This window comes from Aptenodytes forsteri, unplaced genomic scaffold, assembly GCF_000699145.1.
Source record: "Aptenodytes forsteri isolate BGI_AS27 unplaced genomic scaffold, ASM69914v1 Scaffold366, whole genome shotgun sequence".
NCBI classification, from domain to species: domain Eukaryota; kingdom Metazoa; phylum Chordata; class Aves; order Sphenisciformes; family Spheniscidae; genus Aptenodytes; species Aptenodytes forsteri.
In genome coordinates, this window is record NW_008794621.1 from 667,488 (window position 1) to 693,324 (window position 25,837).

The 25,837-nt window shown below is 38.4% G+C and overlaps 1 protein-coding gene across 1 annotated transcript in view; it reads right to left on the reverse strand.

Moving 5' to 3' along the window:
* The window catches only part of TRHDE (thyrotropin releasing hormone degrading enzyme), a gene marked incomplete at its 5' end in the record, with an annotated part of 227,475 nt that overhangs the window by 82,836 nt on the left and 118,802 nt on the right, over positions 1 to 25,837 (reverse strand). The window contains one exon of the mRNA XM_009273209.2: positions 9,678 to 9,743. Within this exon, the coding sequence (XP_009271484.2) occupies positions 9,678 to 9,743 (66 nt within the window). The remainder of the gene's footprint in view (positions 1 to 9,677; positions 9,744 to 25,837) is intronic.

Sequence of the window (25,837 nt, forward strand, 5' to 3'; positions counted from 1 at the left end):
AGAAGGCTTTTAGGGAGACCTTATTGCAGCCTATCAGTACTTAAAGGGGGCTTATAAAAGAGATGGCGGCAAACTTTTTAGCAGGGCCTGTTGCGACAGGACAAGGGGGAATGGCTTTAAACTAAAGGGGGGTAGATTTAGACTAGATATGAGGAAGAAATCTTTTACGCTGAGGGTGGTGAAGCACTGGCACAGGTTGCCCAGAGAGGTGGTGGATGCCCCATGCCTGGAAACATTCAAGGTCAGGTTGGACGGGGCTCTGAGCAACCTGATCTAGTTGAAGATGTCCCTGCCCACGGCAGGGGGGTTGGACTAGATGACCTTTAAAGGTCCCTTCCAACCCGAACTATTCTATGATTCTATGAAAATCAATATGGCCCTGTCATTTTCATTTCAACACGAGAAAAGAATCAAACCTCAAACCACCGTAAGAAACACAATTTTGCAATTAATAGATCTCTTCTGCATTGCAATTCAGTGAATCCAATGTGAATGGGGCATCTAAAACAGACTCAAAATTTGTACTCAGGCAAATTTCCAGCTACTTTAAAATATATCCTGCTTTGGTGGGAATCCTTATTAAAAGATCAGAATTATTAAATGGAGAGGTTTATTTCCCTCGTAAAATTCAGCTTCACCTATTAGTTATTAACATGAAGAGGAAGGAGGTTCCATTTTGAAGCACAGCAACAGCAATCGCAGTCTGGTAGCAAAACAGTTTGCATGAGAAGTCTAAAGGGAACAGTTAGAAGGATTGCAGAGTTATTGCGTAGCAGAGTCTGATGGTATCTGCTATGCAGTGAGATACCTGCTAGTATATTAAGCTTGGCTTTAAAGAAAAATGTATTTGATATATTATTTGGTAGTGGTACCAAACTACTGAGCTAAGAACAAATCTTATAGAAATAAGGTACTCTCTGGAATTGAACTGCATATATTTGACTGAATTTTAGTTCTGCTTTGTTTGGTTGTATAATACACTTGAACCTAAAACCAGATATTGCTCAGTAAATGTATTTTTAATGCACACAAAAATGATGGAATGTTTTCCAGAGATATTTGGATGCACCCGCTAATTGTGACAGGTTGGCTGCTCATTCCTCTGCATTAACTTGAACCATGCCCAGGGATTGCTAATCAGGCAAAAAATCTCTGGTGTACTTTTCTGTAATAATTTTTCTATAGAAGCCCCAGAATTGGAAAGAAATTAATGCTATTTATTATGAAAAGGTCACCATAAATCACTTGAGAAAACTTATTGTAAGTATGATGTGCATGTCACTGTGTCTAGATCATAATGACCTGCAACATTTGTACAGTAACAATGTATAACAGATAGGAAAGCAATAACAGTGAAGCTTCGACTTTGCTTGTAAGTTATTTGTTGTTTGATTCAATTGAGCAAATGTTTCGCATGGTGCAAAAGACCATCATACAATACAGTCACTAGAGCTGCATTTAATTTTGCAAAATGGAGACACCTTAAAAATCATTAGCATTTACATCTGGCTATATGCTACTGTGTCTACCTAACTACAGTAATGGAACTTTAAATGTACGTAGAGAAAGGAAGAGGAAGAGGAAGGGGAAGGGGAAGGGGAAGGAGGAGGAGAAGAAAGTGAAGGAGAAGGAGAGAGTTTTGATGACAGCCTGTTTATCCAGTAGGGATTCAGCTTTTTTCTGAATGTCCTCCACTGGGCTGAACAGAAGCAGATTTATTTCATTTCCAATGTGTATTAAGTGTTAACTATGAGTTCAATCCTGCAATCTTTGTGCTGGAAATATCCCCACTGACTTCTAAAAAGCTAATAGAAATTTTGATTGCACGAGGACGGCAGAATCACACACAAAACATGTACTTCCAGCACCCTGTAAAGTCCATTGTGCTGCCTCATAGCAACAGAGGCGAGGTTGCCACTGAGCTCCTATCAGAACAGTATAATTTTATTCCAAAAGAAAACATTTTCTTAAATAGCCGCTCAGCCCGCTGACATTATCTGAGAATTCATACCTTTCATTCTTCCTCTTAATAATTCCTATAATAAAATTGAAGGAGAAAATAGTCATAACTGAATTTCTCATGCAACAAAATAAGAGAAGCTCACTGAAAGCACACTAAGTGAATAAGTACGCAGGATCTGTAATATGACTGATTGTAACATTGTCGTAAAGGGCAATCCTGTTCTGAGGAAACAAACTTAACAAGGTAAATAAATCGTGGGTATACTAATTGTTTTTCTTTTTTAAGAAGCTTTAGCAATGGAGCAATAAAGCAACATTTTATCCTAGCTGAAGGACAGCACAACTTCCTCCTAATGAAGGTGACACTGACCGTAACCTTGCTCTGAACGTGGGCACTGGGGACATGGCCAGCTACTGAGGTTCACCAGCACATGCCATCATCACTCTTTATTAACTCTCCCTGCTGGGACCTCCAATGTGGCCAAAATGTAACTGTTTGAGCTGAAATCTTGTCTTCAAAATGTCTGTCTCAGACCGAATTCTTCTCCAAAATTTCAGTCAACACCAGAACAAAAGTATGGAAAAATACCACATTTTACCTTTTCTTGGCACTCTTTCCTCTGAAAAGCTCTGCTGTCCCCATGCACTGGAGCAGAGGTCTAGAGGTCAGAAGGAAAGTGATCTTGTTTCAAGAACGTGCTTTTTCCTAGCACTGATCAACTTTAGGTGACCTAGCAGTTAGAGAGTCCCTCTCTCTCCCTGTACCGACGGCTCACAGCTGCCTAAGCTCAGAGGGAGGTTAGAGCTCCGAAGCACAAAGCGAAGAGCCCGTCTCTCCCTTCTCTCGGCAATCCCCGACAGCCGGGGTAGAAAACCGTCTGATCCAAATGCACTGGGGACAAAAAGCAGAGCAGAAGGAGGGAAAGGAGTTAATATAACCAAACAGGAATATTCTGCTAATGCAGCATTTTAGGAAAACGCTCTCTCTGCACAGCACCTACCTATGTTATACTGGGCAAAAAACACCAGCAGTCATGATGGGTGGCTGCTATAATTGTGGGTGCATTACGTACGGCCCTGTGGCCTGATTTGTAGCAGAGCTGGGCTCTGTGACTGCACCCAATGTGAAGTCTGTTCTGAATATCTGAAATAGTTTATAATGCTAAATACTTTGACAGAACATCTTCTTGGGTTTCAAAATAGATATCCAAATTTCATGGATCTTTTTTTATTTTAATCGCATTGGTCCAATTTCCCCCACTCCACTCTCACTGATTTATTTATAGCAACATTAATTGTATGATCGACATTTTTGGAGGCCCACCTTGGTGCCCACAGAGGCTGAGCTGCAGCCACGCTGAGCGCTCACAGCTGACGATGAAGCCAGTGGAAGCTGTGCTTTGAACACATAAACTCTTCCGATCCGTAAGTGCTAAGACACATAGGAGGGAAAAGTGCTGCACTGGGCATCTCATATTGCATACTCCACACTTGTGTAAATTTTAACTTAAATGTCTGTGGGCCTAGATCTCCATTTATAAAATGAGGCTAGCACCACCCCTTCCCTCCCTATGAGGTTTATGTCTTCTGTTCACTAACTGTTGGTGATGCACTCTGATACCATACTGGATGGCATTTAAGAAAATCGTATGTAGCAGTTAGGAACTGGGGCTACAAAGCAAATGAGAAGTATACAAAACTACTGAATAGAAGGACAAATCAGTTAGCACACATAGGAGGGAAAAGTGCTGCACTGGGCATCTCATATTGCATACTCCACACTTGTGTAAATTTTAACTTAAATGTCTGTGGGCCTAGATCTCCATTTATAAAATGAGGCTAGCACCACCCCTTCCCTCCCTATGAGGTTTATGTCTTCTGTTCACTAACTGTTGGTGATGCACTCTGATACCATACTGGATGGCATTTAAGAAAATCGTATGTAGCAGTTAGGAACTGGGGCTACAAAGCAAATGAGAAGTATACAAAACTACTGAATAGAAGGACAAATCAGTTAGCATGGTCCACTTTGTGAACTGAATCAGACATTGCCCTATGTAGAAAACACTGGGCAATTGCATAATTTATTATCCTGGTTAAGGTGCATACAAAAAAGGAAAAGAATGCAAAGATAAAATTAACTTTAGCATTTCTCAATAACTGTACATTTAAATTACGCATCTTCAATCACATTTTTTCTTTAAACAGAAGCATTTTGCTATATACATAGTACACTCAACTCCTCTTGGAGCTAGAGGAAGGACTTCCATTTTTGGTAGTGATATCCGAGTCTGTTCCTTACTAAGCTGTACATCTTTAACACTTTCAAAGGAAAAAAATATTGTTACAGTGCGACTTACAGAACTTTATTTAAACTTTTACTGACCTACTTAAGTCATGGTGGGAAGAGCTACAGAAAAAGTCCATAACACTGAATTCATTTAACAAATGTAAGCCTAAAATCCAGAGTGATGTAAATTAGAAGCATGAGAAATTCTGAGGGGCCAGAAAAGGCAAAAGATGTTATCAATAGCGTATGACATGCAGTGTAGAAAACAGTGATGTCAGCTCCTATGAGATTTCCTATGACTTCCTATGTCCCGCTTTTAGCACGCTCAAGTTATCTTGTTGACAACTGTCAGTAGAAGTGAGACAGTTTAAAAAATAAAGGGATCAGTAGCAACTAACTTAAGGAGAGGCCATAGCCAGTATGCCCATGGTGATACTTCGATGTTCACCAAGGTCATATACTCTGTGCTCTTCTAAACTAGAGGAGATGGGTGCAGAATTAGCTGAAAAGCACTTCACTTGACATCTACTAAATGCACCAGCTGCAACACCAGAGGTTCTCCAGCTGTAAAGATGCTCCTGCCTGGTGGCAAAAGTTACATCCTCCCACTGAGCAAAGGAAGACTCCAGGTAGTTCCACGTGCACTGTTGAACCAGGGACAGCATCACAGCTCATTGCTTCACTGAGCCTGATCCTAAGGTGCCTGATTTTTTTTGTTTTTACAGCAAACTCTATTAAGAAGTCTCTAATGATGTCTTATTTTAAACAGCATACAGCTAACTGTTGTGAACTGGGAATAAAGATATAATAAATAGGTATGATAAAATGGGTGCACTGAAACCTGTTTGATATACCATGTAAAAAATAGATTATAAGATAATACCGTGGAAATAGATGAATACATTTCTTGTACTACTAGATTCTTGGACAGAAGTGGCAAACAATATGGAAAATAGCACATTAGAGCTTTATTATATACCTAGAAAGTTTCTGATAGGGTTTCACATTGACTGCCACAATTCAAACAGAACACAGGCATGCACAGAGGTGTCTAAAAAGCAGGAAATACTAAGCAGTGTAGATGAAAGAAAGTCTAACTAGCCAGCTTTATGATAGTAAAAAGTGATTGAAATCTGAACCTTGCTGTATTTAACAGCCTGCATGTCACATTTCCCCAGACAGCTCCTCTGAAAGGTTGACCAATTTGTTTCAATACAGTGGCCACTCAACAGCACCAAAAAAGACAGCTCCAAAGCACTGTATGGAAATTCTTCTTCCAAATGTACAATGTGAAGCCTAAAGTACAAAAGCAGTTAATTTATCACAGAAGCAGAGACTCGTACGGTAACTAATTCAAACTGCTGATGATGCACTAAATCAGAGTGAGTGATGAACACATACATAGCAGCAAGTGAAGTTCAAAAGGATACAGATCTATGTGATCAATGAGCTGCCACATGGCAAATGAAATGCAGTGTTGACAAACGTACAGTAATAGAGATGAGGCTCCAAAATAATCAAACCAAATATAAGAAAAATTTAAATAAACCAGTGCAGAAATGTCTCATTACAGAGCTGAAGGTACATCTAAGTACCAGACCTTCAAATCAGTGGGCTTTCTCTCTATATTTAATATGAAAAAATCCCCACTGATAACTTGAAGAGGTGCCTTGCCATAAAGCAGTAAAACCTTCCAGGAAATTTAATACTGTGACATCAGTCATGTAAGCAACCATCTATTTCAAGCACACAGATTAGGAACAACAGCCTACAGATTAAAATCTCACACAAATCTAATATTATATTGCATATTACTGCCTGAATGATGACTGAATGATAAGGCCAACTTACAGCTTCTTCCTCTACCAATCTATGCAGTTCAGAAGCATAATCAGAGCAAGTGGTGCTGACCAAGCCTCTTCATACTCTAATCGCTGTCTAGCTGATTAATGGCTTTTTGACTGAAAAGCAACACCACTTTGTAAGAAGAGTACTGGCATTCAGTGACGTGCACCTCTTGAATTTCCCTGGAGCATAAGAAACTTTGCACATCATGAAAGATGTCAGGACTTTTGAAAAAGAAAGAAATCACCTACTGTGAGAAGGAAGGGTTTATTAGACATTTTCTACAAAAATAATAGCTGTGGCTTTCTCGTATGCAAGTGTTACCAGCTGTGGTTATTACTGTCATTATTCAAGTATTCATTACAGCCAATATAAATATGTTCTCTTTCGGTTTTGTCTATGGAGTACTATGTGAAAACAGTGAGAAAGTTCTGTCTTTCTTACTAAATCTTCTGTTTGAAAATGTCAAATGATTCAAGACATCATATGTCGTTGAAGGGCTTCCAGAAAATCATACCTTCACTAGGTAGTCTCTTGGCTGCAGTTTTATTGTGGAACTTCCACACTATAATCCAATGGTCTTTCACAGTCTATTTACCGTGACAGGAACAGGCCAGTTATTCTTGACAGAGGTGAATCTTTCCAAAGCCATCTACGCTGTAAACCTGAGCATCTCTACTACAATTTTACCTCCTTGCAGACTCCTCAACAGAACAGTTTGCTGAACTGTTAGGGATCATGTGCACCTTTATACATTTCCTTCAACTCATATTCATTGTTATAGAATATCCAACAAAGAGTCCCACTCTCCTTCATCAACTTTTTTCTTCTTTTTAACACAATTGATTGTTTTCTTTGACATATAAGGGATTTTTTTCCCCCAAGACATCTTGATCTGCTCTTCAAAAAGTCCACCTGGCAGGTGATAGCATGTAGTTAGATTAAGAAAAAAGTGGTAACGACCAAAAAAGGTAGCTACCCCATTTGCTTCTTGCTCTAAACCTTATCTTTTCCTCTCCTTAACCCAAAGGTTAGCATATTTGATGTAGCTTCTCTTATATAAAAGCTCTGATTCTGTAGCTCTTAATTAGATGATGAATCATACCTTGATTTTGATGAAACCACAAACACTCAACGCAAACACAAATAAAGGGCTACTCATTTTGGTTTATGCTATTGTAATAAGACTACAGGAATACTCTTTTTTATCACCTGTGAAACACATAAGGACATATCTAATACACTAAAAAGAATTGAAATAATAATAATACTGTTAACGCTGATGTGCTCCATGTACTGGAGGCTAATGAAAAACAAAACAAATAAGATAAAGCGAAGGTCCTTCAGAACTCAGTTACTCAGCAAGCCATTAGAATAACCCAGGAGGAATGAACCGTCAAGTGCACTTTCAGAGTATTCGCTATTTGAAGAGATTTATAAATAGTAGTAATACTCGATTTTGCAGCTATCCTTGAGAAAGGCCATTTAGCTGAACATCAGAATTCCATGATAAAACTGGATTCAAGGCAACATAATGCTAAATCCCAAGTAATGCTGCCAGGGCTAAAGAGCTAAAAAGCCTAAACCAATGCATGATAGAAAGGGTAAATTAGTCCTCCAGTTCCCCTTATCATTAGCAAAGCTAGCCTCCCAACTCTACAGTGCAGGAACACTATTTTGTTAGATCCACATAACACAAAGAATTAAATGATTGACAGACATTTCCAATTGTATAATTTGTAGCTTATGAACAAGCTTACGAACTTTATGTTTTATTTTGTTCAACTTGGATACACACACATAGAAAATCTCTATCTGGATTTCAAACAGTTTTTATAAAAGAAGTTAGAATATCATCTTCGTACTGAACTGATGCCAAGACTTTCACTAGTCAGATTTTCACAGTTAGATTTTTCATAGACTTTCATTAGCAAACAGAAGAGTTTCTATTTAGAGTAGAACTGGTGAAAAGCAGAAACAATAGGGAACCACTCAAATCAAAAAACAAAGCTCCATTACAACTTTATGGTAATTATGATTATTTAATCCCTGCATAGCCCTATTCTTTGATCTGAACTTTTTTCTAAATTTATTTCAGAACAACTTACAGACTGTTATTTCTCAGGCAAACGTAGAAGAAAATAGAAAAATGGGGTTTGAGATGTACGTATTAAAACTTTCCCCTTCTAAAATCCTGAATAAAATGCTTTTTTGGGAAAAAGTGCTATTGAATTTCCATATGAATGGATCTGTGCAGGCAAAAGTTTCTGGCTGCAATATGGAGTTTGCTGGACTAAGGACAGAAGTCTTGTTGGCTTAAATGAGATGAGGGTTTTGTGACATAAACAAGATTTTATAAAGGAAACTTTTGATTTCAAGATTTCTTATCTGGATAAGAAGATTATCTAACTGATCTGACCTCATGTTACAACTAAGAAAACGATCCAACTGGGTCCTGTGAAGAAGTTACGCTGCAAACCCTGAACGCCCTGTAAACTCTCCAAAAAGAGCTGTATTTCCCCAGCAGGTTGCCTTTCATTGCCTATTACATGGAACACACCTCTCTGACATAACCAAGGCATTTATTTAACTTTTGGTTTATATTTTATCTTCCAATTTATTTTGGTTAGAGGTAGAATTATTCTGTTAAAAAATCCTAGATGTAGTTTATTTAAATTTCAAAATGAAAAGCTTACTAAGAACAGATAAGATTGATTGCTCTTTCCATCTTAGCATAATTGTATTTCAGGTGAACATCAATTTACTTTAAAGGACACTTCTAAGTAGCAGGCTGCATCATACATAATTCATCAATCACAGCTGCCTGTAACATGATTTACTCAAGCACATTTCAATGGAATCGAGGGAGTCGCATTGTTTTTTATGCTTTGGCTTGTTTGTTTTTAAATAGTTTACGAAACACTCATTTGTGCTGAATTATTGCTGAAAAGAGTTCATCCTTGGTAATCAGCATGTTGAATTTCTTTCTCTTCGTACAGAAATGTTACCTCTTTAAATTTCTTTTAAAAGGCAGAGTGAGTTTTCAAAACATCGTTAAGGCAGAGACCACTCCATGCTTATCAAAGGTAAAAATAAAGCTCAGGGATTTTGCTATGGGGGAAGGGAAGGCAAAAACATTTATCTGAAAAGCATTACTAGTTTTAGGGCTGTGTATTTTCTAGCTGGCTTGACATCATTTGTTATTATTTGTTATACCAGCACGCAAATGTAATTGAAGAGAAGTAGCTCTTTCCTCAGCTAACCCTTCACACAGTTGTCACATGGATAAAATGGTTTTTACGTGGCAATCTGTTCAAAATGGACACAAAACCGTTTGCCAGTTAAAGTGCAATCGCTTGATACATCAAGAAACATAGGTGAAACTGGGGGCACCACAATGTGTGTTACACTACTCAGTGACTTCCGTCAAATTCAGCTTCAGGGACATGTTGGTGCCTCAGATGGTCCTGAAGTAAAGAAACATTTCCACAGATAGATGCAAATATAGTTTAAAAAGAAAAAAGAGAAAGAGAAACTGCTAGAAAAGCACACCTACACAAAGAGAAATGCCTTTACTTACTTGTAAGCCCATTTGAAACACAGAGTGACCCATAAAGTTAGCCAACATTCGAATTAGAGCTGCACCCTGTGGGAAATAATAGAGAAAAAAAGAAGTTACCGGTTTTGCATGTGCATGACAATAATAACAATCTGAAGTAGGCATTTCCATCCAACACTATCATCTTCGAAACCTGTGATTAATATAATCTTTATTTGTGTTGGAATGAAAAAGAGAGAGAGAAGATAATGCAAATGCTTACAAGTTACACAATAAACAATCTGAAGTAGGCATTTCCATCCAACACTATCATCTTCGAAACCTGTGATTAATATAATCTTTATTTGTGTTGGAATGAAAAAGAGAGAGAGAAGATAATGCAAATGCTTACAAGGAGAAGTGAGGAAGTAGACTGATATTGTTCATATCCTGCCCCATATACTGAATAAGGCGCAGGTCGTGAAACACACTCTTTCCACTGCTGGAGCACAGATATGTCAGCTCCACAGCTGGTGGCGCCCAGGCCTTCTGGGCACTCAGCAGTACTGCACAGTTTTAAATGAGGGCAAAAAATAACATCCATGCTAAATTCTACCACAGTGGTTATTCATAATATTTTTACCTCCATTATACTATTGTAAATCAGGACTTAGTGACACTACTTTCCTTTGTAAAAGCCTTCAAGATCAAATGATCTGGAAGTGGATCATTTTCATAAGAATTTTATAAGATGTGGATATACATATTTGACTTATTAATAGTCAGCTTATTTCCCAGACTGCCATGCAAAGAGGCAAGTACTTGTATAACACTCTTTCTCTACTTATACCAGTTCTTATCCCTTTGCCCCTTCAGGCAAAGAAGAGAGATCTAAAAAATTTCTTTTGTTTCACAGGTGATTCTAATTCTCAGTACTTACACCAAGAAACATAGATACTTGCCAGAGTAGCTTTCTTTAAGGCATCCCTATTGTGTTTTCTCACTCCCTCTTAGAACCACAATTGCTGTGTATTTTCCCCTTGTACAAGTGCTCTATTTCAAGCAGAAATATCTTTGCAGATCTGATTTGATGATTTAGCTATAATATCCCACTTTGCAATCCAATTTCAAGACAACCAGCCTTCCAATCCCATTAATCAAATGTTATACTTAGTACTGATCACTGCATGAGAGGGAGGACACTTTTGATTTAAAGTCAGTGAATCAAAGGCCATAAGAAAACATGATGCTAGAACTCAACCACCTCATCTATAGATGTAGGTTCAGGAATTAGGTTAATGCTCAATTAGAAAATAAAAAAAAAGAAACATTTCACAGATTCAAAAATTCACAGGCTCTAAAGCCAAAAGGACTATTATAACAATGCAATCTGACTTCCTGCATTAATAGAGGTCAAACAGTGTATTAGGCAAAAGCCCTATTGCTTCTCTTTACACAATAGCATCTATTTTAGGAAGATTCAAGAAAAGGAAAATGTTTCACAGTACTACATAACTTGTCACAACTCATATTTACTTTCACAGTGAAAATGTGCATCTTTTTACTAATTTGAATTTCTCTAGCTTCAGCTTTCAAAGCAAGATTTTATGTCTTTTCCTGCTAGGTTAAAGTTCAAAATAGTTTTGGAATTCAACAGCTGTCCAATTTTTGGGCTGTTTAACACGTTCCACTCATTTTTTTGTATAGTGCCTATTTTTGAAGTACTGAAGGAATTATCTATAATAACCAACATTTGAAATAGTGACATAAATCAAAAAGATTAGTAAATTATTAGTAAATCTTAAGAAACACAACAAGTTCTTCAAATAGGCAGCAACAACAAATAATATATAGTTACTAAAGTAACTGGAAAAAAAAAACAGAAAAACTTAATTCAGGAGATGTTTGTAATTGCTTATAAGAATTGAACAGTGGATAAACCAAAAGATGGTGTTTGCCTTATTAACTCTGTGCTATGTTTTTATGGCGGGACCTAATCTGACTGGGAGACCAATCATGTCTGGAACACACAGTAGCATAGAAAATAATCCCTATTAAAACAGATTATTACCTGAACAGACAAGACCATAGGTCATTATTACCCTTAGTTTACCAGAGGAACAGAATGAGTAAAGTTCTCAGAGATGTTTAGGCAGATAAATACCAGACAAATCTGTCTAAGCAGATAAACAGGAGATTAAAAAAATCTAAGAAATAGATAAATCTTATTTATACGATAAGTAACTTGGGCAAGGCAACCCAAAGCATCTGTAGCAGAACCAAAAATACATAAAAGAGATCAGTCCAAATCCTTAACGACAAAGACATTCTTCCGCTCACCACACATCCCTTTTCCTACTCACTTGTTGGTATTCCAGGGTCCCCTTGTTTCTTTCTCACAGTTTAAATTTCACATAGTAGCAACGGGCATATTTACATAGGCACCTTAACTCTACTGATTTCTGTGAGAGGTAAGCAAGCAAATACCTTCATATGATCTTGCCCACAGAGTCTTTTTTAACCCAGAGACCACGAACTGTCAGACACACGTACCAGAGTCTTTTTTAATCCAGAGACCACGAACTGTCAGACACACGTAAAAAAAAATTTATAAAATTCCTCTCACAGGTAAGATTTAGCCACGTTGGATGGAACTATGGATGACCCTTACCCACCAAACAAAATAAAAAAGCAATTAAAGACTGAATAGGAGATCCAAGGCACAAAGGCAGGACTACTCTCTCAGGATCCATCCGTTTTCACAGCCACTTTAGAAGTACTTTCTACCAATTATTTACCTTCAGGAAATCCAGAAGTCCTACTTACAGCTTCCAGAACAACAATATGCTTGTTCCAGCTCTGCCATCTTCCCCACACAGGGAAGGCAAACGCCTTCATGACTTTTTTCCTGAAGGATAGTATAGGAAAGGGGAGAGAAGAAAAGGAAAGGGATTCTGAAGAAAAAGTGGAAAACAGAAAACCAGAGAACCTCAAGGGGAAAAAACTGCCTTGGGGAGAAGGCAGGAGAAACAGGAGCAAATGCAGCCCTTGGTGTGGAGGGAAAAGAAATGGGAGGAAGAAAAGGGAGGAAACAACTTATTTCAACCTTTCTTGCACTTCGGAAGCAGACAGAACAGAGAACAGCGATACGTTCGTAAGAAGAGCAGAAGCAATCAAGACATTCCCAGCTCTGGGAAGGAAAGGGAAAGGCAGCAAACACTGGCACTCTCACTGGAGATGAAGAGAAATGGTTTTGCAGGGAGAAGGATTAAAAAGCAAGAGGTATGCAGAGTAACTGCCATAAGGAAGAGGGGCTTACTGAAAAGAGGAGCTTGGAGGATGACCCTAACCAGAGAGTCCTGGGACATAAAGAAGGTATGTGCAGTAAGTTCAATTACAGAAGCAATGGAACACACAGCCTTGGGGTCTTCTGAATGGCCAAATGTGCTAGCATTTTCACTGCCTATCTGCCTAGCAAGCAGTGAACTAGATGGAGTTCAGAGGACCTACGCTTCCATACCTTCTGAAGGCTTCTCTGACCTAGACCTAAACCTACAGAAAAATCCTAAATCACAACAAAACTGTCCTGCTGCAGAGGATGCTCTTTGGAACCTGTCAGCATCGTTCCCTGAACGCCCTGACATGCAACCTATCTGCTCCCCACTTCACTTTCAGGGCCACTTCTGCTCTGCCAACATTTGCCCAACCGAGGAATGATGTATGGAGTCTTGAGAAGTGAACCTGGCTCTCTTACAGGGCAGAATGGCCATTTATTGATGATTTAAGTGCTTTCCTCCAGGCTGTGGATGACTCAGTACCTTGTCAAGAGGTAAAACACATTGGTTTAACAGGTCTAGTGGAAAGCAATTCTTTCCTATTCAAAAAACGTACCTATGTTCCTGTCAGTGTAAAATCTGACTCACCTTAAGCCATTGTACCCTGTCTTAATAAAGGTCTATTCAGACAAATACACTGGATGTTCAGTCAATGATTAATGGCACTACCTGGCTCTGGTGAAGCACTTGTTCATTAGCAGATCTCATGAGTGCTTCCTAAGATATTGATATCAATATCCTGCAAATTAAAGGGAAACTGAGGCACAACTTAGTGAAATCATTTGCCGAAGACCACCCAGCATGCTCCTCATATAACCTATGACACAGTCAAAGCTTCCTCAGCCTCAGCACTGCTCTAGGAAAGGAAGGTAGAACATGTCAGCTACTCCATGGAAACTAACTGCACACACAGTCCTTTTCTGCAAAGTGCTCCTGGGAAAAAGCATGCTCATGGGCAATTATCCAACACTGGTTGAAGTGCTGTAAGTTTATGCTCTTTCTTCCCCTGAAGAAACCAGTTTGCACACTCACACCGTGGTAAAGACTGTCCATAATTAAAATTAGGAGTAAAATTCCTTTATATGTGAGCTGAACTTGTCTTTGAAATCTACAAAATGCAGAGTCACAGCTAAGGCATTGTCTAATTCTCTCCATGCCAACATAAAATAACGTGATTGCAACCTTGATCTCAGATTAAATGAAACTAATTTTTAAAGACTCACTCCTACATTTTTTGATCCTGTGGCATCACTACAGGTCACAATTACTGTAAGTTAATTTAATTCTCTGACTTATTGAATGATCGAATTTTATTATATCTGATTTCTTAAACTGATTGTTTCACTTGCAACTTGCATCCTGTAATCATTTCTTATACAAAAGAAAGTACCAAATGGAATTTTCTTTAACAGGAAAAAAAAAGTAAGTCTTATGTATGAACCAACAAAAATATGACTACTGCATACAACACAGTACTGTTACACAGCCACACAGGAGGGGACACATCTGACTAAATGCGAGTATCTGTAGCATTTGTGCCTACAATTACTTTAGTTGTTTAGACTTCCTTTACAGTCAATGGACAGCGCCAGTCACTTCTGGGTGCACTTTATCTCATCTTAAATTAGATCTCCAAACAGATTGGGAGAATTGTACCCTAAAAGCACCCATCTCTTATAATTCACTCCAAAAGTAGCCTTGGGTGACTAGCTCATATGTATCTGCACTGCAGACATCTAAAGTGAGGTGAAATGAATTCAACTGCATTGTCCAAAAAGACCATACAGAGACTGATTCCCCACTCTGTTACAAAAGTTCTGTACTAGTAAGTAGTTCCCAAGAATTTCTGCATTGTGGAGCTATAAAACTGGTGTGACACCATCCTTTTCTATATATACAGTCATGTAACATATATGATATCTCGGTTTATTCTACATTGTCATACTTTCATGTAAGAAAACCAGCAAAGGTAGGTATTCAAGAGAGGGCCCTGAAGAGAGGGCAGTGTGCTTGCTAGCTGAAGATGGATGTTCTGTACTGAGCAGACAGCAAAGAAAAGCACTTAAAATAATGAACTGGTGAAGCAGTTGCAGTGAAGGGAACAATGTAAAAATCGGTAAACCAGCACACAGGATTATGCAGAAGCTAGGAGGCAAGGGCAAGGGGCCATGTGTGAAGAGATACAAACGAGCTGTGAACTCATTCCGCATTATTCCTTTAAGGACCAAAAACTATGATGGTATTCTAAAAAGTACTCGAGAGAAAAATGTCACCAACACAAAACACAAACCATGAACTACAGCTGACTCTTGTCAGGGTGAAATAATCTACCGTTTTGTAAATGGATTGGATTGGGGAAGGCAAAGAGAGCATAAAGGGCTGACCCAGAAAAAGCATAGCTCTTCTGTCCTCCTTCTTACCAAAACTTGTCATTTTTTCCTGGAACATCAACTTCTTTTTTCTTTTTGGTTCTGCTTTTGTGTGTTTTGTTGTTTTTGTTTTAACCGTAGGACTGAGATTCATCTGACTGAATGCAGATGCCTACATTGCAGCTATCTGATGCTTACTCAGTTGTACACAGCTGAGCCAGCTGCCTGACTCCCTTTTAAAGGCAATGGAGAGAGAAGCAAACACTTCAGCTCATCCTGATTCATCTCATCCAAAGACATGCATCTAAAATAGGACAGATTAATTTCACCCTAAAAGTGCCTGTTTATCTTCACTGATGATACAGGGAGGTTAGAGGACTAGTCAACTGCAGGAGCCTACGCAGTGAACATCCCAAGTGAGATTACATGAATCCCTCTGAAGATATTTTATCCTGCAACTTACGGAGCAACCTTAGAAAATGTGAAAGCGTAAACAGTGCAAAAACACCTCCCTGAGCTTGTGAAGTCTGAGATAGCATCTTGCAGGCTCACCTATCCATTTATCTCACGTAATGCCAAATATCAGTAATAATAATCACACAGACCTCAATATATCTCTTCTTCACTGAATGTCCACCTTGCCATCCTTGTTTAGGAACGAAAGCTGTTTATTTTGATTTAGTTCGGAACAACTCCTTTTGTGACAAAAAAGCTAAAATCAGGAAGTATCCTGGTATGAAAAACACCACCATGGTATCCAAGGTGTAAGCAGGGAGTGAGGTGCTGAGAAGAGGAGCATTGGACTACCAACAAAAATCACACAACTGAATTTCTAAAAAAGAAAAAAAAATTAATACATCAATTTTCCACAAAACCTCTACCCATCCATTTTCCTTTTTCTTCTCTCATTTAAAAAAAAAACCCAAACCAACATTGAATACAGGTGACTTACTAACGTTCTTCTATTGTGCAGCAGTCAGTTCAAAATCAGTCTTGATTAATATGTAATAGCACCACTTGTTTTTCAAATACAATGGGACACAGATAGGAGGCCTACAGTTATTTTTCTGTATGCTGGTATCCCTGCAATTCAAGATCAGGGTTACTTTCTCTCTAGCTAAGGGAAATGTGAGTTATTCTATCGTCTACCTCAATTACACTAGATTTTATTCATATTATTTTTAGAGATATTATTATCAATAATAACTTCTTATAATCACCTTCATCTTCATTGATTAAAACAAGGCTTAGACCACATACAGGCACTCACAAAGGCACCATTCTTTCATAAAGAGCTCCTAATTCAAGATGAGAATCAATATACAAAGTTTGATGGCTACTAATATATACCTGATGCATACTAGTATTCTTTTTTTAATGAATCAGTCACATTACACACACATTAATTAGTTCCCTCCTTAAACTATATACCCTGAGCTATAGGTGAGGTGCCTTATCGAAGACTTTTTTTAAATCCAGTGTCTACTGACTCCCCCCAAGAACTCCAGCTGGTTAGTGAGACAGAATCTCCCTTTGCAGCAGTTATGTCCAGGCAAGACCAACATATTTATCCATGTGCTCAGTTATCTTACTCTTTATATCCTACAGAGTCCCCACCTTGCCAGAGAAGGAAGTCAAACTCATCAGCCTATAGCTCCCAGGACTTGCCCTGGAGCCCTTTCTGTACATTACCCCAGCAATTCTTGGGCACAGTAGCCGTTTGTAAGGACGGTCTATGTCCCATTGCCAGAAGTTCTGCAGCTCCACATCTGGTTACCTTCAGAACGTGCAGGTGGGTGCCACCCAGCTCTGCAGACTTCCTAACAACTAACTCAGCTCTTTTAGTTAGTGTTTCCCATATACCTACCTCAAATTGATAGTTCCCACAACCTATCTGTTACAAAAAATAAACTGAGCATGGGAATCAACCCATTCTTCAGCAGGGAAGTCCAATGCAAATAAGTCATTGCACCTCTCTGCTATATTCTTAAAAATCTGAGTCCCCCTTTTACCCTTTGGCCATGACGTGGCCCCTCACCAGTAACCCAGAGCCATACCTGCTGTATACACTCAAGTCAGGCATGAACTACCTTAGCAGAATCACTTAAGATCACACAGAAACTTTCAAGTTTTGGTTAGTATGTTTTGAACAATGGTTGAAATGTATCTTTTGTTCATGAAATGTGCTGAAGAAAGAGATTTTTTTAGAACTGCAAATTTAATAAAAGCAGCATACGGGTTGGGTTGGGTTTTTTTAAATTGTTGAACATATTTTTACAGTACTCTATCACATAGAAGCCTAAGGGTATCCACAATCAAATGGGTTCTTAAGTAAATTAGTATAATTTCATTTCAGTTCCAAGTTCCTGAATTCATACATTATTCTTTATTTCTCAAAATCTTAGATAATTCTGTGATTCTAAGTTCATTTCAAATATTAGAAGAGCATGTTACCAAGCACTCACACGAAGAATGCACATTTGCACGTTATTTTTGTAATGTGAACACTAGCCAACAAGTAATATCCAAGTCACGTTTTCCAAAACAATCATTCTTTGTTGGTACTAAGCAACCACAGCTGGATGCCCCATGAAATTTAGCTTTTTGGGAAAAACACAGCATGAATTAAAGTGAAAGAACAATGTATATCAAACATGTAGCAAAAATGTGACATTTAAAAAAGAACTCTTACATAAAATTAAAAAACAAAATGAAATCTGTCAAATCCTGGAGAAATGTAACACAAAAAATATGTTTTGACTAAGTCACATCTGCAGAATTTGCTCAAATGCAGATACAGAATAGTGTATATGTGTGTAAATGAATTATTCAAAAACTTGGTCAACTGAGTTGTTGTGCCACACTACACGTAGTGCACTGAATTAACTGAATTGTCACCCTCAGCACCTTAAAAGAAGAGGACCAAGAGATGGGAGAAGTCTATCTGTAATGCCTGTTGAGCAACTGGTGTGACCTTAAGCAAATCAACGGACATCCCTTAGTTCTCCTGTAAGAGAACTGGGTAACCACTTTCAAATCCAGGTGTTGCATTTAAACTGTGCTTCCTTAAGCAAACATATTCACCATACACTCTCGCTTTTTTCCTTTTTCCCCACGAGGAGAAGCCCAACCATTCTTCAGCTCCCACTCAGAAGGGCAGGCTGAAATGTATTTTACTTTCCTACCTTTGTAATCTGAACCGTCTTTCATGGTATATGGCCTTACCCCGACAGTTGTGGAACAAGTGTGTCCTGTTCGTGCCATCAGTTACAACACGGTACTGTGGCGGGCTCCTGAGAGACCTCTGCTAAAGTCCTTCTATCAAGCTGTAAAAGCAGAGATAATTGCAAAGCCTTCTCTGGAATTCTTCAGCTGTCTCTATCCAAAATATCTCATCTCTGGGAACTGCAGAAGTACTCACTGAGAAATTATTTTCAGGGAATTAATTAGACTGTATCATGAGTCACCAGCACTAAATCCCTCTTTCATTTTCAGAAACTGAGAACTGTACCACACCAGCTTGCCTATTTTCTGTATTCTCCAACAGCACCTCCAAATACTACAAGAAAAATGAAGCTTAATGCATGTGAATTTGATGAGAGTGAATGCTTCCTTATTTGATTAAGATAACAGAATGTATTTGTTTAAATGAGTAAACACGTGCCTATGATTTCCTCCCTGTGGCAGAAATGTAAAATGATCCAATTAATTCCTAGAGGCTTTCCCTTTGGAAAACCCATGTAAAAGCCGTAAAAGAAGTAAGGAGGAGATAGGTATATGCAGACTATGCAGCATACTAGTACAAAATGTGACAGTATGAGTCTAATCCTGAAGTTCTTAGTCTGGGCCATCATTTAGTGACACGCTGAAGTACTTTAAACATGTAAGCAACCCCACTTAAATTCCACAGATTACACATATAAAATTAAGCAAGTAACTATGTACTTGGCTGAATTCGGGTGTGACTGGTTTCCATGCACTTGGTAACATATTATTAAAAGGGACTACATTCATTAAAAGGAGCCCAAAAAAACTATCCCTACTTCATTTTAACAGTACAGACTAGAAAAAAATATCAGTCATTTAATTTATCTTTACTTTTTAAAGTAATACATAATTTCCAATTTATATTTGCTTAACAAGCAGTGCACATCCACAAGTTAACACGTTGTTGATACTCAGCAATAAAACCAGAATATACTTTAATAAACAAATAAAACTTACACTATTTTTAAAACTTTACTTACAGTGTGGTTGAGTCAATATTTTTAAAATCAGCAAATATACCTATAAACCTGTAAAGTATTGTGCTAAATCATCAAAGATGTATAAAGGCATCTTACGTTGTTTTTATAGATTGTAAGGCCATTTATCTGATGCCAAAACATCACTGAAAAAGCAACATTATATTCAAGGAGAGCTTTTCACTGGGAAATCATCATCATTTTCTATCCTGACAAACACAGCTGTTCTAGAGCTGGATAATACCAAAATGGTCAGATGGTAAGATGAGCTTTGGTGAAATGTTTGTCTTAGACATAAATTCTGTTGCAAATTTTAGGAACATGACACAAAGAACAAAATTCAGGGGTAAATGACCATAACTAATCATGTTCTTCAGGTGGATATTGTCACATCATTTTCCTTGAATAATAAAACGTATCCGTCACCTAGACAAAATGCTGTTGGGACTCCATTTACAACAGGAGTTTTATTTAGCCTCACCACCAAAATCTCTCTTATATGTTCTGACACCACTGACAAGGACAAAAACGTGTTATACTTTTTCATTAACTGCTTGTATGAGGAAATCTTCAAGGATGGACAAACACAAGAGGTTGATGACATTATTCACGGAGATGGGCCATCATCAGAAGTTAAGTAAGTAGCAAATAAACTAGTGCATCTTAAAATCCACTGTATTAACAATCTCTTGTAATAAGAAAACTGGCTCGACAAATCCATGTTTTCCATTAGGAGTAACAGACAAAGATTTTCCCTTTTATGATGAATGCTTACAGAAGTGCTTACAGAAGTGCTTACACGGTCACAGTTACTTCACTTCAAAGAGGCAATGCGTCACCACTTAACCAACCAGCTCCACAGAGAATCCAAAAGCAAATTAAGTGAAATAAAACTCAGAATTTGTGATGATTCTCCACTGATGACTACCTTGGGGATGAGTGTGATCTGATAGCTATCTATTAATCCAGCCAATGTGTTCTGTAGTGATATGGTATAGCACTGTTTTTTCTTAACTAGAGTATTATGCCATAATAAAACAAAGATTCTAAAAGTCTATGTCTCAACACAATTTATCTTTACCAACCACACGTTTAATCCCATCAAATATTGAAATCAGGTCTGTCTGACCAGGTTTGTTTCCATGAAGCATGAAAATTAATATTCCTTTTTTTTTTTTAATTCACTAAATACCACATAAGAATCTCAATCCATTCGCCTAAGACTGATTTGCAACTAACTATAATTAAACATGCCATTCTACTTTCTCTCTTTCTTTACCTCTTTTAAGCTTCAGAAATTATCCAGTACTTAAACATACCTTTAGAAAACAACAACAACAAAACAGTGTGGCAGAGGTTGTTCCAGAGTTCCCTCCTGAATAGAGATCCTGCAGGCCTCCAGGATCATACTGTGATCAAAATATTGATCATATTTTTATGTCTTTTTTTCCTTTTACTCCATTTCATTACCTCCAGTTTATTTTCTATTTCTAATTCTTACAATTTGTTCCAAGTTACTTTAACGCTTGTAATTGTTGCTCTTGTTTTACTGATCTGAACTAGTAGGATGTGTGTCAGCAGAAGTCATCCCTTGCCTTTACTTGGACATCGTTGTTTTTGGACCCCTTCGGGGAAAAAAACGAAGCTATCTGTAAAGGCTTACAAAGGTACTTTCTGTTTTGCCCTTTGCTGAAAATGACCGTTACAAAGTAAAGCCGGAGAAGCAGAAAAGTCAAGTGCCTTTCAGGAACTCTGGTGCATAGGCTGGTACCTCCATGTACACCCACCTTTATCAACGCTTTATTTTAAGCCATGGAAAACATCTGAGGCACAGATGCACAGTTCTGTTCCTTCTACTCCCTGTTGGGGAAAGAAGTATAAGAAATGATGGCAGGGCACAGTGTTGTGAGCCACCATTGCCATTTCTGCTTTGATCACCTCCTCCAGCCCTTGGGAGCTGCTGTTTGCTGCTGCCTTTTGACAGGGAACAGGCAGAAGACAGTCTTGTACCACAACAGGTTGCGTCTTCCCAATTTCTCTACCTTACCTGAGCAATCTAGTCTAACGAGCTCTTCTTTAAAAGAAAATGCTTTTAGTAACATTTGTGCTCTATTTTTATTATTTCCAATCAAACCCATATACAGTTCTCCCCAGCATGGGGAACGTAACGCTCCTGAAGTGTTGTAGGTGTGTAGCTGTTTATATACCACACAGTGGTTTCTGTGTTTCTTCTTCAGTAAATACTATCTTGGTATACACTAAATGGTGTAAAAGGTTAATGACAGTTTGTTTTGAGTCAGGAAGGTGCTCAAATGCCCTATTTAACACAGGTATTTTAAGTATCTTGAAGCACCTGCCTAGTTTTACGCACTAGCACCCATCGGCTGGAGTGGGACAGCCTGCATCCGTGAAGTCAGGCACTCTGGGGACAGCTCTGAACTTGAACCCAAAGGTTTCACCAACTCTGAGTTTCAATGGCTGTCATATTGGAAGCAGTAATGACCTACAACCTTTTTATCTAAACAGAAAGAAATTATTTTCATTACAAGATAATTCTTCTGTTACGATGCATTACAAGCAAATGGCTCCTGAAAGCGCCTTCTGTAATCTGGGCACTCACCTGCTGCGCTCACAAGTCATGGAACAGAAACCGGCATCACGCAAATGCGCACCCAGGACTTAATGGCATTCACAGATGACATCACGGCTAAATTAGTCAGGGAGAACAAAAAGCTCCCCCTTTACACTGCGGTAAGGGAATGGGTTGCGAAGCCACCTGGATTGTAAGACTTTTAACTAGCTGGATGCCATCTTATATTACTGATGTAGTTATGTGAATATTTAAAAATAAAACCTGTTTTATTATATTTTACTATTTATAAGTATTTCTGTAGTATTTCTTTCACTGTTAATGAGCTGCTCTCACTTTTCTGTGGTCCTTTCATGGATGCATATTGTCACAATTTCATTGTACTCATGAACTGAGTGGATTTCACGGATACTAATCCTGATTTTACCGGGCAGAATCGATGCTTTGTTTGGGGTTTTTTTGTTGTTGTTTTATTTTGTTATTACAGTGCCAATATCCTTCCCAGTGCCTGAGGAACAGAAGTAAAACCACAAAGTTTTTAGAGAGCCTTTCCAGTGACTGCAGTTAGCCTTCCTTTTCTTCCACATTCTTGCAGAACATGTTATGCTGTAAAGTTTCAGAGGATTACACTCAAAAGGGTGAGCAAGCCACTGCTTTCAATTTCTTAAATTCTCCTTTGCCAGAACTATTATTGCAACATACAGGGAAGCTGAGCATTTTTGAGCCACTGCTTTCATTTTCTTAAATTCTCCTTTGCCAGAACTGTTATTGCAACATACAGGGAAGCTGAGCATTTTTGTTTGTGCAGATTTTTAGTTGAACAGATTTCCTAAAGCAGAACATTGCCTTTGAGGGGAGGCAGGGAGCATGGTCCCCCTTTATTACTATTAGAAATGTATCTTCCTTCCATCACTCAGACACAGAAAGCAGGTAAAAGCATTTTTAAAGAAGTGGCACAGAGTTAAGAAGGAAAAGGTTTAGGAAATAATGAATTGTTTGCACTACAAAGCCAGGGCCAGTAACTGATCTCGCTGCTGAGGTTAATTTTGCTTACAGGGAAGGAAAAAAAGGAATATTCTTCCCTATTCCAGTCATCCTCTTCCTTGTTTTGATTATTGTTTGTCACTTGCAAGACATATTCTACTGAGGGTACTTTTATAGTTACACTCCATACTGGTCTTGCCTGCTCTGATTGCTGCCAGAATCTTCAACCAGTACACTTCAAAGCATGCAGCAGGCTGACAGAAACTACTTCAGATATTATCTGGCTCTCTACAGTGTCCTTGGTGCCCTTTCATCCCTTCTCTTATCTGGCTGTGACTGCTCATCTAGGGCTATGACTCCTTTAGTTCTGTCTGGGATTTCTCTCCTTCACACCGTTCTGGGTCTGGCTGCTCCCTTTGAGATGCAGCTGTCTTGTTTCTCCATTTTATTACAGCCAGTTGTTCCTTGCTGATTGTTGCTCCTCATGTTATTCTTGCTGCACTCTCTCCTCCTCTGTTGGTGCAGCTCTCCAGGGCTATGATTCCTGCTGTCAGTTATTTCTGGTGTGGAAAGGCTGTCACGCTTTTTGCTTTAACAATTCTCAGATCCACTCTTGTGTTCAACAGGCTATATTTCCTACTGCACTTGGGATATAACCACTTTTCCCGTCATCGTGGGAGGACACTATCTTGCTTCCAGCTGCACTAGGAAGACATATCCATGCTCTGATGTAACTTGAGAGCCTTGAATCATCTACCAGTACTGTTTATTAATGAACTATCACGACTTCTCATTTTTCTCTACATATTTGTGGCCCTCGTGGAGGATGACACGCTCCTATCTGAAGAATGACTAGTATGATGCTTTTGAAAGAGGCAAACATTACCCTCAACAGCTTAAGTGGAAAAACATTGTGTGCTGCAGGGCTGTAGTGTCTGTTTCACTATGCTTGTGGGATTACCTGAATACCATTCTTCAGGGGTTTATGTCATGAGACTTCTTAACATGTGCAATCAACAAGGACAAGAAAGTGGAAATGAAAAATATATTCACCTCTGAGGCATTTAAATAGCACAGTTTCAGTGGTCATCTCTGAAGTGTATAGAAAGAGAAAAAGGCATATTTTTAAAATGACAGCTGAGTGTCAAGCAAAGATGGGCACTTAAATGGTGTCTAACTGATTTATGGCATATTGATGACAGTAAAGACAATCAAATGACAATGACATTCTATGACTGTCGTTTCACTGAACAAAAATTAAGATGGGAGAAAGTTTCATCATTTCAATATCATGCAGAAAATCGTGAAGAGAGAAAAGAGATCACATGGACAATCCAAGGTCCCAGGGAGCACAAGGTGGACATTTAAAAAAAAATTAAAAGAGAATGAGAAAAAAAAACATACCAAAATGTAGGGAAAAGATACTGCACGTAGTGCTAGACTGTTTAAAAATGAACATTTTATTTAAGACAGTAGAAAAGTCCTCACTAATGTTCCTGATCCAAAGTTTACTACAGTCAACAGAAAAAAATTCCGAGAACTTAATACTTGACAGCACTTTAAAAAAAATGTCAGCAAACAACCAAAAAGCCATCCCAGAAACACCAGCAACAACATCCCTCCAGCAGGGCTCATTGTGTAAGGAGGGCTTTGAGGCACCTGAAAATATCTGAGCACGCGCCTGACTAGGTAAAAGCCTTCAGTATAATTTTACAGTTTGGATTTTATTGACATACCATTCATCACAGTATTTATATTGGCAGACACTAGAAAGCTAGAAGGATAGGCAAATGTTCTAGCTAGCTAATAAAAGAGCTTGTTTGCCTAGTTGATTTTAAGTGCAAGCTATGCATGCATGCATACAAGGTTACATAGGAATGAAAGAATTTAAGATCCACACCTGTTAAATTTGCTCTAATTTATCCTCAGAAGGAAACAGTGTCAGGTGTTTGCAGAAAGCTACAGAAACAGTGAAAAGAGCAGCTACGAAGCTAGTCGGGAAAGTTTCTTCCTGTTACATATTGTTTGTAGCTAAAGCAAAAGGATGAATGGTTACAGAGAATAGCAGACAAATTATCAGACAGGAAAACAAAGACTTCATGGGTGAAAGAGTGGCTCTTTTAATCTCCTCATCTATGAAGGTGTGTAAGTAAATTCTTCCATTGCCATTCCTCAAGGTGGTTTGCTAGATCTGGTAACTGGGTTCAAAATTTACAGGATCAGGCCCTGCTATGAACACATTCAGTGTCACCCAGGGTTCAGGAGAGTTGGCCATCAGAGAAGCTGAGTGGAGACACTGCCGTATCCACTGGGCATGGCCACTGTTACACTGAAAAAGGAACCTTTAAATGGACAGATACAAGGTAAAGGTTGTACTCTGATCTGCACAGAAAACGGTGATCCTATTAGCCTGCATAAAATAGCTAACAGTATACAGATGTGTCCTACTGTCCTATTTGTCATTTCAATGTAAATGAAAATTACTTAATGTTTGCAAAGTGTTCATAAGATGAAAAGATAAGTGTCAAATATTACAATTTACTGTGTGATATTACTATTATATTAATTAGAAAAAAAAATTAGCTTGAAATATTAAGATACTAATGTGAGATAAGCCTCTGAACCTACCAAGGTTCAGCTATCACCAGCAAACATATGATTGAAACTTTTAAATAATGAG